The sequence below is a fragment of the Gopherus flavomarginatus genome, chromosome 12, assembly GCF_025201925.1.
Source record: "Gopherus flavomarginatus isolate rGopFla2 chromosome 12, rGopFla2.mat.asm, whole genome shotgun sequence".
NCBI lineage: Eukaryota > Metazoa > Chordata > Testudines > Testudinidae > Gopherus > Gopherus flavomarginatus.
In genome coordinates this window covers 40,178,191-40,195,293 of record NC_066628.1, presented here as the reverse complement: position 1 = coordinate 40,195,293, position 17,103 = coordinate 40,178,191, and the positions used below count along the sequence as shown (strand labels likewise).

The following is a 17,103-nucleotide window of genomic DNA, read 5'->3' as shown; positions in this document are numbered from 1 at the left end:
ACCTTCCCCCCACAAGCCCCGCCCCTTTCCCCAGCGATCTCAGACCCACCCACACTCCTCCTGCGAGGCCGCGCCCCCTCACCAAACCCCGCCCCATACGCTCTGGCGTCACCGAGTCCGGCGACGCACGCGCGCCATTCCTCTCCCCCCCGCCTTGTCCAGGTGACGCCGCTGCCCCGCGCCCCGCCCCGGCGCTGTGGGTGAGGTCAGTGCCGTGCGCCCGCGCTCTAGCCAAGGCCCCGCCGCAGAGTGGGGGGGAGGCGCTGAGAGCCGCCGCCCGGCCGGGCCCTGTCAGGGAAGGAGCCAGGCGCGCCGGCCGCACCGAGGCCATGGAGCTGGCGGACGGCGTGGTGTATCAGGAAGACCCGGGGGGCCCCGGCCCCGCCATGATGTCGGAGCGGGTGTCGGGGCTGGCGGGCTCCATCTACCGCGAGTTCGAGCGGCTGATCGGGCGCTACGACGAGGAGGTGGTGGCCGAGCTGATGCCGCTGGTGGTGGCGGTGCTGGAGAACCTGGACTCGGTGTGCGCGCACAGCCAGGAGGCCAGCGTGGAGCTGGAGCTGCTGCGGGACGACAACGAGCAGCTGCTCACCCAGTACGAGCGCGAGAAGGCGCTGCGCAAGCAGGCCGAGGAGGTGAGGGGCCGCGGGCTCGGGCTGCTCACCGGTACGAGCTGGAGGAGGCGCTGGGCGGGGATCCGGGACTGGCCCGTGGCACAGCTGAGGGGACCGGGCCACCCTGCTGGCTCGGCAGGAGCTGGGAGGCGGTGCCGCTGGTGCAGGCCGAGGAGACAGCGATATAGGGATCGCGGTAGGGTGAGAGTAGGGGCCGGGCCGACGAGCTCCGGGGCCGGCTGTATGTTTCCTAAGCCTAGTTTCCTTTCCGGGGAATCGGATAGAGGCTCCGAGTTCCTTTTCCCGGGTCTCACTTCCACCTCTTAGGGAGAGGTGCAGGGTGTTTTTAACATCCTCTTCCCGTTGCTGGTGGGACGGTGGAGCTGACCCCCCCTTCCCAGCTTGCAAGTGGCCTTATCTGTAGTAGGCTGTCTTCCTCCCGGTTCCCATACAAGGTAGGTTTACATACAGACACCCAACTTCGTACCGACTCATCTAAGGTGCAGAGATGACCATATCATGGCTAAAAAAGTGGCTTATTTGTAGGGGTAGGAACACAGACATTTCCCTTTTTCTTCACGCTGTACTGACACTTAACATTCTGGTCAGAGGAATGTATTGTACATCATATTCCTTTTTTAACCCTGTGATTAGAAAATGACAGTTGATTACAGCAAGCTGTTTATCTTATTCCACAGCTTTCACTCATTTATGTGGCTCTTCTTTCTTTGGGACTCTTAAACTGACTAGAACAGCTCCAGAAGATTGTTTTTCATTTATTCACATCAGTTATATGAAGGGTAGGCAACCTATGGCACCTACGATTTTCAGTGGCACTTACACTGCCTGGGTCTTGGCCACCAGTCCAGGGGGCTCTGCATTTTAATTTAATTTTAAATGAAGCTTCTTAAACTTTTTAAAAACCTTATTTACTTTACATACAACAACAGTTTAGTTATATATTTCAGACTTCTAGAAAGAGACCTTCTAAAAACGTTGAAATGTATTACTGATATGCAAAACCTTAAATTAGAGTGAATAAATGAAAATTCAGCACACCACTTCTGAAAGGTTGCGGACCCTCTGGGTTATGCAGAAGCACAATACTATTTGAGAGTAACCAAGGAACCAAGTATTAGATGAATCAGTATCTCAAACTTCCCCACTGTGAATTTCTTAAAGTTAAGGAGCTCCATAGTTATTTTTATTGTCATTCCTTATAAATGTCTTGTGTGGGCGTGACTAAAAAAAAGATACATTATGTGGTGTGTAGAAATGGACAGTGCTGTTCAGGCTGTAACTCCCTGGGCTGGTGTTTGGAAGCTTCAGCTATGCAACATGTGGTTAGAGATTGTTCAGTAGTAGTCGTTGAGTGATGATGACACATAATAAGCCCCATAGTTAGGTGTGTCAAGGTAGTTCATCTAGTTTTTTATTTCAGAGTGTAGATATTTGTAAAGCATCCCTTGTGTAAAAGTATCAAACAATATTGTTCCGCACTGTTGCTTTAATTATTTCCTCCAACACACTTTCTCACTGAAATTGCAGTAAGACATTGGAGTGAAACCACCATCCTTAATTTAGCCAGCTATCTTAGAAGTACTCCATGTCCAGACATAGGCTTCTTGTCCTGCACTCACCTGTATGTTCTTAATTTCTGTTGTTTTGAAAACTGAAAAGCATTGTTACTGACAGTAGCTTTTTTTCTGTACTAGTGTTGTCTTTTTTTAACTTAAAAAAAAATTTTACATGGCTTGTAAAACAAAACCCTACAGTGCAATGCAAATAGTTCGAAGTTAGAGTGAAAAAAGGTTAAGGTACAAATTGCTATAAGTAACACTTGAACAGACAAGAAGACTATAACAAACATCCTTTGTTTTGTAAAGTTATAAAGAAATACAGTATGAATACACACAACTTTTCTCTAAAGACTTGCATCTAGTTTTTGTCCAAACCAGTAAAAAGAGTGATAAATTTCTATACCAGATTTACAAAATTAATTGCTCATTAACTCCAATTGAATCAGTTTATTGATAGGTGATTGAATTTCACTTTATTATCAAGGTGACAAAGAGGAGGGGATATTTGACTTATTTTCCTGGACTGGTAAATTTTCATGACTGTATTGCAAGGATGGTTCATACTTAGATGGAATATGAAAAAAGGGTCTCAGCATCATGGAGCAGAAACTATAACAAATCGCAGCAACAAAATGTGATGCTGTTGTTTCAGCTCTTATGGACTTTTCAGAAGTTGCACACCTGTAGGTATCTCTGTGGCACTATAGTAGTGTGCTATTTCTATAAGTCAATTGAGCTGACTAATGTAGACTAAAATTGTTACTGAATTGCAGCAGAAGTCCTTATAGTTGCTGAAACTGCAGCTAACTTAAAGGTAGTGTTTTCAAATGTGAACACATCCCTTGTCCTTTCAATGTGAACACACACCTGTAGTATTCACAGGCCGTTTTCAGTTACTCCATTAACACATGCATGATAAATTTAAAAAATGCATGATACAATCAAAGATGTACATGCATTTTCCAAATGCAGTCATAGCAACCATTTTTTAATACACTGCCACCTCGATATAATGCCACCTGATGATAAAACACAAATTTGGATATAATGCGATAAAGCAGTGCTCAGGCGGGGGCTACACACTCCGGTGGATCAAAGCAAGTTCAATATAACACGGTTTCACCTATAACGCGGTAAGATTTTTTTGGCTCCCAAGGATAGCGTTATATTGAGGTAGAGGTAAAAGGGTAACCAGCAGGAATAAAATGAGGAGGAAGGTTCATGATTTACAGATTTGTACTATTGCTTTCTTTTAAGGGGTAATTTTTTAACAAATGGTTGGCTTTAATAGTTCTTTGACTTACTTGGGTGAACTTTCATTGCTTGATTGACCTAATGGTTAAGAGATTTTTCCATAGTCTCTAGTAAAAGCCTGATATTGCTTGAATTGCCAAGTTTGACTATTCTGAATAATTCTCTTTCCCTTTCTCATTATCATTATAGGAATTTTTTTCTTTCGAGTAGTCTCATGATAAATATTCATAAAGTTTCTTAACTCAGAACCTTTTTTGCCTCACTGTTTTTTAATCAAGCTCTCATTTTTGTTGATTTCTTCCTCATTAGCATTGTGTGACTTGATGCAAATTGTGATTGTGGGTTTCTTTTGGTAATGATTTCCAAAAATGAGAAGTTAAAATCTGCTTCTTTTAGCTATTCTTTGGGTTCCAGTCATTTCTTTAATGATTAATGGATGTGATCAGTTTTCATAACCAGTAAGAAACCGCCTGCATAACTTTATATATGTGATGTTTGTTCAGTTTCCTGGTTTAACATGAACATTGAGAAGATGAGGTATCTGGATATTTTGCCAATGTTTTGCATGTGACTGCTGTGTGACAATTTATATTTACAAAAATAAGCATTAGGCAAATTGGTTAATAAAGGTTTCAGTATAGCCAAAGTACCAAGCAGCAAAGAAATGAGGAAGAGGAAGAAAATAACTTTTATGCAGCTGTGTCTTATGTATAAATATATTTCTGACTGTAGTTCCAATAGGAGCACACAAGTCTATGTTTAGGTAGCTGGCAGAAAATTGTTAAGGGAGCTGTGAGTCATGTGATTGTTTAATGTTACTTCTGGTTTTATAAACAGCCACAAGCAATTTGTTTCCAGGGCTTTGGAGCTGTCCTCCAGCTCCAGGTGAAAACCTGCAGCTCCACTGCTCTGGAGCTGCTCCATGCTCCAGCTCTGGGCTTCGCACCGAGACCTTTTTTTCAGCAAAGAAACAGTTATCTGGGGTTTGGGTTTCATAGACTTACCTCATAACTTATTAAATGAACCTATTCTTGAAACCTGACATGTTTAATACATACATCTTTTTTTATTTTGTAGGTGTGAAAAGGGAATTAGTTTTCAGCTTCCCACTAAATGGGTTTAAGTATTGTAGATTACTTGGAAACAGTGAGGAAGACAATGGCCAAAAGTTTTTCTGCTTAAGTGTTTTTCAGGTTATCAGTGTTAAATATTTAAAATTACTGTCTTATTCAGCAGTGAATAAAATCAAATACTCTAACTTTTATAAGAGTAGAACTCGTATCCAGATTTAACATTTTGAATGTCACATATTTTCAGTGTGTAATTTTTGATCTGCGGTAAATAGTAATCAGGTGAATGGAGCATGAATCTGAGTGCCAGGAACATATGGTCCCACCCCTGATTTTGCTATTGATGTACTGAGATGTTGGGCAAGTTACTTAAATACCTTCTTTATTTCGCGTTGTGCAAAATGGGAAATTTAACTGCCTTACATGGGTGTTGTGAAGATAATTACCTAGAAAATGCTTTGAAGAAGTATGAAGTGTTAGTGTAATTTAACCATTAAAACCAAGGAGTGGCTTTACGTGGGATGTTGAATTGCTGTGTTATGTTCATCTAAATTTCAGGGAATGCTTGCTACAAATTGACATTTTGTAGAATGGCATTTGATAGAATTGTTGAAGTTGGTCCTCAATGTCAGTTCACTTTTAAAGGAATGTTATCTTGAAATCTAGTCACTTTTAAAAGTTTAAAGTAATGTAAGCTGTACTGCCTTGCTAATGTCTGTGGCTTCACAATAACTTTGCTATTTTTCAAAATGTTTTTGCCCTCCCTTTTGCTGTGTAGAAGATCTGCATAAAAAGGGGAAACTAACTACACAAGGAAGTAGCGACTCTGACTCTGCATAGTGCTGTCAAATGCAAAAAGTAAACATGAGCATAACGGGGAGAATAGGGAAAAAAACCTGACATTTCGCTCATCTTAGGTGTTGTTTGTAACAATATGGGCAAAAATAGAAATAAGTTGGTGCTGTCCCTTTGAATAACTTCACCTATTTTGAATATTCTTTTATTTGGTGAATATTTTGTTTTAGATAGAACTTGGGTCTTTAGCATCTCTTTAGATTGCCCAGTGCAAATCTTTAAAACAGCACTGGAATGTCCAAGAGAATTACATGTAACTAGTTAAAAAAAAAAAAAACAACAAGCAAACAAAACCATAACAACCTTAATTTGAAAACTAGTTTGTTTTTTAGCTAAGTCCTGAACAGCTCTAGAAGAAGTTGTGCGTAAGAATGAAAAACTTGATATTTGGTTTTATATGTGATGATGACATTAAAATTGATTTAAAAACAGCTGTTGATTCAGAAGTAAGATTGTTGCTAATCTTTTGCTCTCATGTGACACACATGACTTCTGGAAATCTAGTGTTAAATAGAAGCAAATTAACAATGTTGCAGTTGTATTTAAACCTATTCTGACACATTTTCTTCTGCTTACTTTAATGTGGTGTGGTAGAAGCAGTTACTCAGTGCAAGGCTTGTGTTAACTTCTTCATTTTAAAAGGGAAGCAGGACTAACGAGAATGAATAAGCTAGACCTGGCCTTAAATGTTCATAAAAAGGACCAAAAAACTTAAACAAAAAACCCTTTTACACCTTCTGTCTGTCAGAATAAAAAAGTGCAGGTTGTATGCTTCTAGTTTCCTGTTGTATTTTTACACCATATATTTCACTAGTGAATATTCCTAAAACAAAGGAAAATGGTTAAACTGTTCACTCCCTCTTCCGGCAGTTCATAGGAATATTGGTATAAACTAATACATTTATATATGAACTCCCTTCATTAAAGCAGAGAACCACAAAAACACATTTACCTGTCTTTCAGCATCAGCTGTTTCTTGCTTTTCTTAGCATTTTGCTCCAAGCACTGTCATATGAACACCATTGAGTCCTGTGATAGCCATGTAACAGCTTATGTGAAAGCACTCTTGTTCAAGTTTATAGTATGAATAGAAAACCATGCATTTAGATAATTTGGCTTAATCAGAATTTTTCACTGGTTGGTCTGCATTAGTAGAAATGAAGTGCTTTTATAAAGTGTTATGAATTTTCTCTTTCCCTTTATTGATCTAAAATTTAATGGAGCATAAAAATTAGATGTAAACAATTGTGAACAAGCTATTTCAATATAGGGGATAATCTCAAAAGTGATGCTCAGCTTTGACACATTTTTGAAAAGCTATTCACACAGGAGTCTTAGATCAGCCTCATCTAAATAGATCATCATGTGGATCATCTTCCCAACTTCTCATTAATCTTATTCATAATTGTATGTCATCCCTGTTGCAACTACCACAGATGCTTATGTGGACAAGTAATATTGGTAAAGAACAGGCCGCTCTTGGCAATTAGCAACAAGGTGTGCTATGCGACCTGCCAGCTCTTAGGTCCATAAGAAAGGGTTCTCTGGGCCACCAGTGCTCCATGTGTGAGCATGACGATTGATTTAAGTGAACTTGCAGTGAGGTCAAGGAGTCTGTCACTGAAAGGAGCCTGCATACCTATAGTTCCTTTTTCCTATTGTCATTTGATCAGAAATATAGAGAACTCAGCTTTCTACTATGGGAAAGGAATGACTCTCAGGCCTTTTTTATTTATTTTGTGGTCTGTTTGCTGAAGTGGTGTGCTTTCCCTAATGGTATCACTTCTGTGGTTTTTAAAGTCCACCCTTTTTTAGGCTGTTGGATCAGTTCAAGTGTAATTTATTTGAACCGGAAAGGTACTTTTGAGCAGTCAGAACTTCATGTATTGCTTTCATTTTTTTTGTTGTCTGCTTTTGAAGCCCCATTACCTTCAAAATATACTTAGTGAATTTCACCCTGCGCAGAAGGTAAGCACAAGACCTATGCACTGCCAAAGATCTACAGGTCTTGTGCTCGCTATCAACATAGTTTTGAATTTAGTTTATTGTGCATACTTCTGTGTCTGGTTTACTTCCTCCTCCTGATATCACTTCCACACATCACAGTCATGGGATGAGCGGGGACAATTTCACAAGATAAGGCTGCACCCTTTCTATAACACTGTGTTTTAGCTTTCTGGCTTAGGTTATAGTCTGATATCTTCATTATTATATATGCTGAATACTAGCATATGGGATAATACATTGTATTAGTTACTATGAAGTGAAGCTAGTAACTGGACTATTTTATTATTACTTTCCAGCCATCCCTGAAAGAATCAAAACAAGTTAGCTAGAAATTTAAAAGTGTCATGTACAGTGTAGCTACAATAAAGCATTGATTGTTGGACACTGATATTGGAACTACTACAACTTGGTTCATTACATTGCTCCCACAGCTTGCATATAATACCATTACTGTACAACTGTACTTAAATTACTTGTGCACTCTTTTGCTTGAACAGCGAAGGGTAACGTTACCTGAAACAACTGATCTAGAATTTTAACTCTCATTAAACACTTTTAGCTTTCATGTCTTTAACTCCCAATTTAAAGCTTTGCTATGCATGTTAAAACTGCCCCACGCAGTATTATCAATAAGATTTGTATGTAAGTTGATTAGGCATATGTACACTTTGCCATTTTTAATCATCGTATGAGGGAGACAACACAGATAGTGGATTACGTGGCCCAGCCACCACACCTGTATGACAGCATGGGATTTCAGCTGCTAGTACAAATTGATTTTGCATAAGGCCCATATAGGAATTGGACTCAGATCATGAACTTCTCATAGGCTACTGAATAGTAATAACTATCAGATGGCGAGGCAAGTATTAAAAAATTGATTCCTGGGTGTAATTTTAACTGGATGGCAGCAGTGCTGCTGGCATTGTTCCTTAACACACACTTCCTGTTTTTCCCCTCCTTCCCACTTCCACTTGTGTACAAAGGATTTTGAGATGCTTAATAGCTGTGTGTGTTCATACTTTGTGCTGGAAGGCAAGTATCTATGGTTAGAAAGGGCCAGAGTGGTTGTCAAGGACTAAGTTATCTTAGTCTGCTTGGCACTGCTTTAAAGTTTTATGATTACACCTTATTGGCCAAGTGATCAAAGGAAGTTAATTTGGACAAAATGCTCCAAAAATGAATACTGGAATGCTACATAAGGTAAATGGTGTGCTGTGTATTGACTATAAACGTAAATTGTAAATGTTATTCAAGTAAAAACGAGGAGTCCTTGTGGCACCTTAGATACTAACAAATTTATTTGGGCATAAGCTTTTGTGGGCTAAAGCCCACTTCATCAGATGCATGGAGTGAAAAATACAGTAAGCAGAATGTATATTATACCACGTGAAAAGATGGGAGTTGCCTGACTCCTCATTGTTTTTGCTGATACAGACTAACATGGCTGCTACTCTGAAACTTGTTGTTCAAGTGTGGTTCATAGATTCACTTCAGTTTGTAAATTCTTGACTACACAACATTTTCCTGTGAAATGCAAACTTTTTTATTCCCACGAGCTGCTTTCTACATTCAGGAGTGAAAGTCAGTTAATTGAAAATAGTTTATGGAAATGAAACCGTTCTAGGATCATGACTGTAGCTTTATAGGATCATAAATAGATGTTACAACTTGAGGACTAGTGGTCTGGCTGATGATTAAGCTGTTGATAGTAGAATTACTCACCTTTCTTTAGCACGTCTTCAAAACTTGTTTCATGTTAGCTCTTCTGTAGCCTGTACAACAAATAGGTACTGTTTCCAATACTTCATATTTTACTCTTTGTAAAACAGGTTGGCTTATGAAGAATTTATTCTACTTAAGAGAATAGGATCAATTTTCTACACTTCATGTAAATCCAGAATGGGTATTGACTCAGTACTGATCTCAGAGTAACACAGAATGCTTAATAGTTAAAGAAGGCGGAGCACTGTCATGTGTCAGAGCTTTGTTGCTTGTACCACAGTAGGAGCTGGGAAGGAAAACCTTGCCTTAGAAGTCACATGAAGCCCCTCATACCTCTTCTGGTGTATGGGCAGGACAAGAGATTCAGAGGCAGGCAGGTAATAGGGTTTATATCTTTAAAAGCAAAAAACCCATTTTGTTGGAGTAGAAAGAATAATGTCCATAGTTACATGTAAAAGGTAAGAGGAAGTGGAGAAACCAAACTTGCAGACTTGGTCACCCTAATTTAAGTGTTTTAAGACTTTGAAAAGTGGGCACGCTAGTGAGAACTACTGTTCAGTACCTAAAATGTTTGAAGTTCTGCAGCTTAGTGTTTCAGGAAAAATAATTAACTAATAAAATACTTTTATAATAAAGTAAACTACTATATATTCCTCTTAATAAAATTTAAGTTAGGATTTTCAAAAGGTCCTGAGGGAGTTAGCTACCCACTTCCTTTGAATTTTTGAGTTTTAGGGGACTAACTCTGGCTTCTTATAAAAATCCTAACCTTGCTGCTCGGTGTCTAACCACACTAGTGAATATTTTATTTGTTTTTTTCGTCTGTCAGAAATTCATTGAATTTGAAGATTCTCAAGAACAAGAAAAAAAGGACTTACAGACCCGGGTGGAATCATTAGAATCTCAAACACGACAGCTTGAACTGAAAGCAAAAAATTATGCTGATCAAAGTAAGTAGAAATGGCTTATGTTGTAACTGCACTTTGATTACATTATGACTTCAGGATGATGTTAAATTTCACTCTGATTTAACCTACAATAGTGATACATGACAGATCTTTTTCTGATGCCTGGTCCACCCCTCTTGACACATGCACTTAAACTAGCTTTAATGTTGTTCCACCTCTGAGTAGGATAGAAGTTTAGATGCCGACACATTTTATTTTGATGATTCCTTTATCATCCTATACTCTAGGACACAACACTATCTTCATTTTACAGAACTCTTTTTAGGTCAGGGTATAAGTCTTAAGCTATCGCTATACTAAAGAGCTTACAGTGGTGTAGCTGTATTGGTGCAGCTGTGCCACTGTAAGCTCTCTAGTGTAGCCCTAAGCCAACAGGAGAGAGCTCTCCCATCAACTTAATTAATCCATCCTCAGTGAGCGGTGGCAGTAGTGCTCCCACTGACATAACACCGTCCACACCGGCGCTTAGGTTGACATAACTTATGTCGCTTGGTGGTGGCTTATTCACATCCCTACTGACATAAACTATACTGACCTAAGGGATAGTGTAGACATGCCTTAGTGTGCAAGAAGTGTTACGCGATCCAGTCTGTACATTGATGTTGATTACTGACTCCTTCCACTTTGCTGCTTTTAAGAGGACTCTTAGTGTGCGAGGTGTGTGTAAATAACCAATTGTTTTCTTCGTTTGACCAAACTGAAAAATCAAGGTTTTTGTTTTGATATGAAATGAAATACTTGAGAATTTTTTGACAAAAGTCAGACATTCATTTCGTTAAATTAAATGTTCCATTTGACCTAAAATGAAACATTTTAATATTTTCAGATTTTATATTTTTTATAATTTAATAAACTTGAAGTAAGATTTGAAATGAAAGGTCATAACACTTTGTTTAGAAAATATCAGTGAAACATGCTGACTTGTTTGAACTGAAACAGTTGGTTGGATTGGTTGACCTAAATCTTCAATTTTTGGCAAAAAAAAGTTTAATCTGAACATTTACCCCCATCTTTGCTCTTTATTGGAATCTCCTGCTTCAACTTCAATGTTTGAGAATGTCAATTGTCTGCTGAGAGATCATTTGCACTGTTCCAGGCTCTAGCTACAAAGACCTTTCAGGCCGTAGACTGTGGCCTGTTGAAAGGTTAGAATAAATTCTAGACAGACCTCCTTCAGAGCCCAGGGCAAAAGGTTATGTATGGTAACGGGACCCAAGATGATTATATTAGAGGAGAAAATACCTTAAGTACAAATCATGGGAACCTAGAAATGTGAGAGTCAGAAACTCACTGAAATCACAAACAGGAGATGAATGAGACTCCATATTTTTTCTAGAGTAATGTCTCATTTTATTTCTTGATGTGGCAGTCTTGATGACTTTCATTTTGCCTAGAGATGTATTGGACCTCTTATTAACACCGCTTTTCTGTTCACTCTCATCATAAAATGGCCATCTGTAGTTCCTCACTTCCATTTCTAATTACTATTCCTAATCCTCCCTGATTTACTTTTCTCCTCTTGTCCAGGCTTGAGCAGGAATCTCTTGTAAGGATTTGACAGGCAGCTGTTTGGAAGTTGTTGGCATTTTAGATGTGTCCATCTACCTTTCAGACTTTAGGAAATCAACCAGAACAGTCCTCAGTAGGTTAGCAATAAGTGCGGATGCCCTAATGTTATCTATCTTTTTGTCCAGTTTGCTGGGCCAGGCATGAACAGAAAATATTTTTATTACCACCATTATAAACCTTGGAATACTGGTATTTTAGCAGCCTGACAAAGTAATGCATTGTGGAAGGGTGTTCTGTATTTCTGCAGCATCCAGACAGGTAAATGTCGTGTGTCCATGGCTTCTACAAGATTCAGTATTGATTAAAAAAAGGGGCTGCTGAAACATGTGGAGCTGCTGAGACCATTGTCTTTCTAGGAAACAGCTATTTCAACCTATTGGTTTTTTTTAAAGTGTAATATTTTGGGTTATTTTAAAGATGCTTCAGTTGCATGAAGATAAAAAAATTGTATGCTGTTTGCGAGTAGTTGCTGAAGTACTGAATGCAAACTTTTAGTCAGTTGACTAACTTTCAGATATACATTCTTCCAATACAGGTCCACTAATGAAGCTTCCTCCTTAGTCTAGTTAATTCTGCTGGAGGCAGAGATATTTTGTTCTACACTAATTTACTCTACTATGTAAAATTACCTTAAAACACTGATGTAATTTCGTTGTGGTATATTGTTGGAGTAGGAAAATAGCTATTGTGCTAAAATCAGTAATGTGAGAATAAGTTTACTTTTAAGTGAAATGTCAGCTGAGGCTTTAGAAGTGAGAGCAACTTCACCTCTGTTGATTAGCCTGTTTTATGAGAAATGAGGAATTGCTCAAATACTTTTTTGTCCTAAGTGGGGGACCAACTATTTACAGAAAACTAGTTTTTAAATAGAACTCTTTCATCTTATAGGGATACTTTCTGATAACTTAGCCCCAAAATTAACTTGTGCAAATAGAAGTGTCTTTTTGAAAACTTGAAGAAAAAATAATTTAAATATATTTTGGGTTATGCTTTTGCTGCATTATTTCTGACACAAAGATATTGTGGACTACATGAAAATTGAAGTGAAATTAGTTTATTTTAGCTAACTGAATTGTAGAAGGTTTTTAAAAACAAAAACAAACCTCTCCCCACAAATCATAAGTTGAAGATGAAGGATCTACAGTATTTGGTGCTTGATTGATTGATTTTTTAATTGATTAGTGTTTTGTCTAGTCTACTGTTAAATGTCCCTAGATTATGTTTTAATCTAGTGGTGTTCATAGCATAGGTATAGAAATGTTCTACAAATTTATTAATGTGAATATTCTTTTAATGGTAACTTAACAAAATCAAGATGTGCAATGCTTTAAAATTTGCTTAAACTGTTGATGAAAAATGTTACATTAAAGGTAGTGATATATATATAGCTCCTAATGCTGGGCTGCAACACAGCCTTGCCAGTCCAGATGCTGTTACCTGGCACTGGTTCTCAATTTCCACCCTTTTAAGCATGATGCTACTTATCAAAACACACTTTTTGCACCATCTCCTTCCTGTCTCCTTTTGTTCCTTCTCCTCAGCCAGCTTTCTTTCTTTCATGGTGGATGATTTCTCTGTAATACTAATGAGTAATGTGTAGCTGTCTTTTCTTCATGAGTAATATGTAGCTCTTGTCCTCCTCTCTCACCTAAATAACAGGGAGACACTTGTGCTTTTTTTTTTAGTGACATGTATGCATCTATGGCAAGGGTAGAGATTGAAGAGCTAGGTAATGTGCTCTGAAGTATGTAAAAGGAGGGTGATACAGATCATCTTAACTGTTTTTTCTTAAATTGAATACTAGAGTTATATGGTGTTTGATTAGACAAAGACCCTGCTCCTCGGCAGATTGGAATATTATGGGCAGATCTTTGCAGAGTGTATTGTGCAGGAGTACGTGCCTCAGATACTGTATATGATATGCTCAAACAGAGACTCTTATAGGAATTGACAAAGTAAACTCAATGTCACGGAGCCTGGATAGGCTGCCCCCATTGAGACCCTCTTTCAGTCCCCTGAGTGGGTCTCTTTAAAATGCTACGCCCATGCCTCCACTTCTCTGCAGTAAGATCCTGCAATCCAGCCACTCTCTATCTGGGTCTCTAGATTACAACCCTTGAGTAACAACCTTGACTAAATCAGCAGATCCAACGAGGACTGGTCCCTGCAAGGGTTTCCTTTTGGGAGCCTGTGACAGCATATGCTTGTAGGGAGACAAACAGCTTCTTGAAAACAAAGCATGATTTATTTTTGCCCAAAAGGTTTGCAACAGAGGAGTGGATTTAGAATACAGACCCACACTCATTTCCTTACTTAAACTTACCTTTCTAGCCATAGCTCAAGTGAGTTTGGCTTATTCTCCATCTCTTACTTGGGAGAAAAAGCATTCATGGCTTTTAGCCTTCTCCTGTCTCTGAATGTCTGGCACATTCTGATCAGCCTCTCTCAGCTCATCCAAAACCTATCTTCCTTTTCTAGTTTCTTGGAGGGATTAGGTCTCCTTTTGGGTATGTCTGCACTGCAAGCAGAGGTATGACTGTCATGTGTAGGCATACTCGAGGTAGCTTTGATCTAGCTGGCTTGAATATTAAAGCAGTGAAATTGTAACAGCACAGGGTGTATGTATAAGCCTGCCAGAGCATTTTTTTCTGATGTCCTCTGTCAGAAGCTGCGTATTACTGAAGAGGCTCACCTCAGGACTCTAACTCCTCGCCTGTTACCATCTACCTAAAAACTGTGGTGGTCTAGCATTTAGTTTGGTAGATCACTCCATGTGTTCCTTTTTGTGCAGTTACATGAGGAAATGGTTGCCTTAATGGAAAAAGCTAGCTTCATGTCTGGCCTCTTAATGCTAAATTACAGCCTGACTTTTTTCAAAAGTGCAGTTCCTGTTAAAGTTGTTGCAGGTCTACAGCACCTTTTAGTGAAATGGCCTGCTTTTAAACTTTATACGATATTGGACTTCTTTAGGCAGTAGTTGTGGCATACTCAGGAATGGTGGTTTAAATTTAGTTCTACTTTTGCTTCTCTTATAGCACTGATTCAGTTTTTGCTGTCTAAATTGAGTGCTCCATGTTTCACCTTTAAGACAAGAAATATGAGGTGTTTGGTAGAAATTCAGCACACATTTGGAAGTGATCTGCCAAACTAATACTATTTAATGTGTGTTTAAGATTTTTAACCTTAAAATAACCTAGAAAAATTGGAGAATTAAATACAATATCTAACTTCAGTCTGAGTTACCTGGATTTCTATAAACCCCTCAAACATTATTTTTTTTTAAAATGGACTTGCTTACATTTACTATGGAGTGTCTTTTTAAATCAAAATGGATTTGTTACATGATGACAGTACATAACACTATAGAATGCCACATTTTTATACTGTTTAGTATCTGCTATAATCAGTTTATGTGTGGTTACTTTACCACCTTTTAATGTGAAGACTCTGCTGTTTGTTCGGATTTTGCATCTCTATTGCAGTAGGCACGTTAAGGCTATTGGAGGCAGTGCAGCTTTGGCATTCTGTTTCAGTGCCATTTCTGATAGATCAGAATAGTTGCTATGTAAAACAGTTAATAGTTTGCTAGTTCATATTTGGAAGTTAATTCATGTTAATTGTTTGGAAAAAGGCTTGTTCCAGAAGCGGAATTTAGTACTGGTAAGTGGTGTTTTTAGGATAAAATTGCATTTTGCTTTTGGAATGAGTCATCAGAAACATAGAATTCAAGGATTAGAAACTTGACTAGCAAACCTTTCTAAAATTTTGGAAGTATACATCTTGCTAGAAACACTGGTTTTTGAATACTTAAATAGTGCACCAATCAAACTTTAATGAGTTTTTCATATGCTACATCATTGGCCAACTTGGCATAGAGAATTTGAAAACAAGATTGCAAACATTCAACAGATGATTAATGGCAAGTGAGCGTAAAAGAGGAATGGGACAAAAATTCAGTTGATGCCTGACAAATAGCATATTACAGATGGATTATGTGGTAAAAAAAAAAAAAAAGACGTGAGAGGTTGGCATTGGGAAAATCGTGCTGATGTACACATCATTTTGTAAGGTAGTCTAATTGTACTGTGGTGGTGTCATCTTTCCCATTTTAGCTGAGAGAGACCTATTTAGATGTCTGTCCTATGGTACCAAACTATGGGACATAATGTTCCCTTTCAATTCCCTGGATACTGCTACCTGCTTATTTTTTTTGTTTACATTCCTTTTCTCTCTCCTCTTGCTTCCCTCAACTTTTTGGGCTTTTAAAAGGGCTTATCCTGTGGCATCATTTGGTAACACTTAATTACTTATTGGATGTTATGCTAGCATTGCTGAAGGACATGGAGTGAACATTTGAGACAGAGTAAGGAAACTGAGACCTGACTTTGCCTTGTTCTTCAGAGAGCCCAAGGTGGCAACACTGTATGACCTGAGTATACTGAAGATATAATATTTTATTACTGTTATTGGCCCTTAATATCAGTGGGTGTTGGCAGATTTTGGAAGCTTGATGTGTGAATGTATCCTGTTGTGTGCATGGTATAATAATTTTTAAAAGCTCAAATGGGGGTTGAAATTTTAGCTGCAAATCTTAATGGTGGCTGAGAACAGGTCTGAAAACATGGACTCCTTAGTTTCTATTCCAGCAGCTAATTCCTTCCATAGTTTGGGCAAGGTACTTCAGGTTTGATTAAGATGTGCAGAGTAACCATATAAAATGGGGATTATGGATTCTGTACTTATTTCTGTGACTTTTACAATCAAATTATATTAAAAATGTACATTAAAAGCATTAAGATTGCAAAGGTTGCAAAGTCAAGCAGTCAAAAAATAGGAAATGGTTCTTCCCTTGTGTATATGTATTTAATTACATGATCATATAATATGCTTTCCGCACAATCCCTGCCTCATCCAGTTCATACTTCAAATGGTTGATTATGTGATAATTATCATACAGTGTGAGGCCCCATGTTTTATTTACGACATACCCTCCAAATACTGCAATGAATACAGGTTTTTTTAGGTTCCTCATGGGCTTTTCTACTGAGATCATCACTATAGTATCTGAATGCTTTACAGATATTAAGTAAATTATTTTCACAACACTCCTGCAAGGTGTGTGGCTGTGCTGATATTCCCATTCTGCAGCTGAGGAATTGAGACACAAAGAAACCAAGGTAAAAGTATCATAAGAGACCACTAATTTTGAATGCTCAGCTTGAGATACTTGGAACTTGGCTTTTTCAGACTACTTAGCATTTTGTCAGCACTTCACGTGTTCAAGATGCAGCTCCCATCAACTTGGGCTACGTTGTGATCCTCAGCTCTTCTGCAAATCTCGGGTCCCTCAAGTTGTGTATCTGAGAATTGAGAAACGTAATTTGATTTGATTTTAATATTCCCAGCATCACGTAGCAACTCCGTGGCAGAGCAGGGATAGAATCCTGTTCTCTAGGATTCG

At 38.6% G+C, this 17,103-nt stretch overlaps 1 protein-coding gene across 8 annotated transcripts in view; it reads left to right on the top strand.

Moving 5' to 3' along the window:
• Positions 1-234: 234 nt before the first annotated feature.
• The window catches only part of SPAG9 (sperm associated antigen 9), a 105,458-nt gene continuing 88,589 nt past the window's right edge, over positions 235-17,103 (top strand). For 5 of the 8 annotated variants that reach the window (XM_050920099.1, XM_050920098.1, XM_050920097.1 and 2 more), the window contains exons 1-2: positions 236-635; positions 9,935-10,055. In XM_050920099.1, coding sequence (XP_050776056.1) covers positions 330-635; positions 9,935-10,055 — 427 coding nt within the window. In that variant the 5' untranslated portion in view covers positions 236-329. Of the gene's footprint in view, positions 636-9,934; positions 10,056-17,103 lie in introns of those variants that run through there. The other 3 variants (XM_050920094.1, XM_050920093.1, XM_050920103.1) reach the window with 2 other exon arrangements.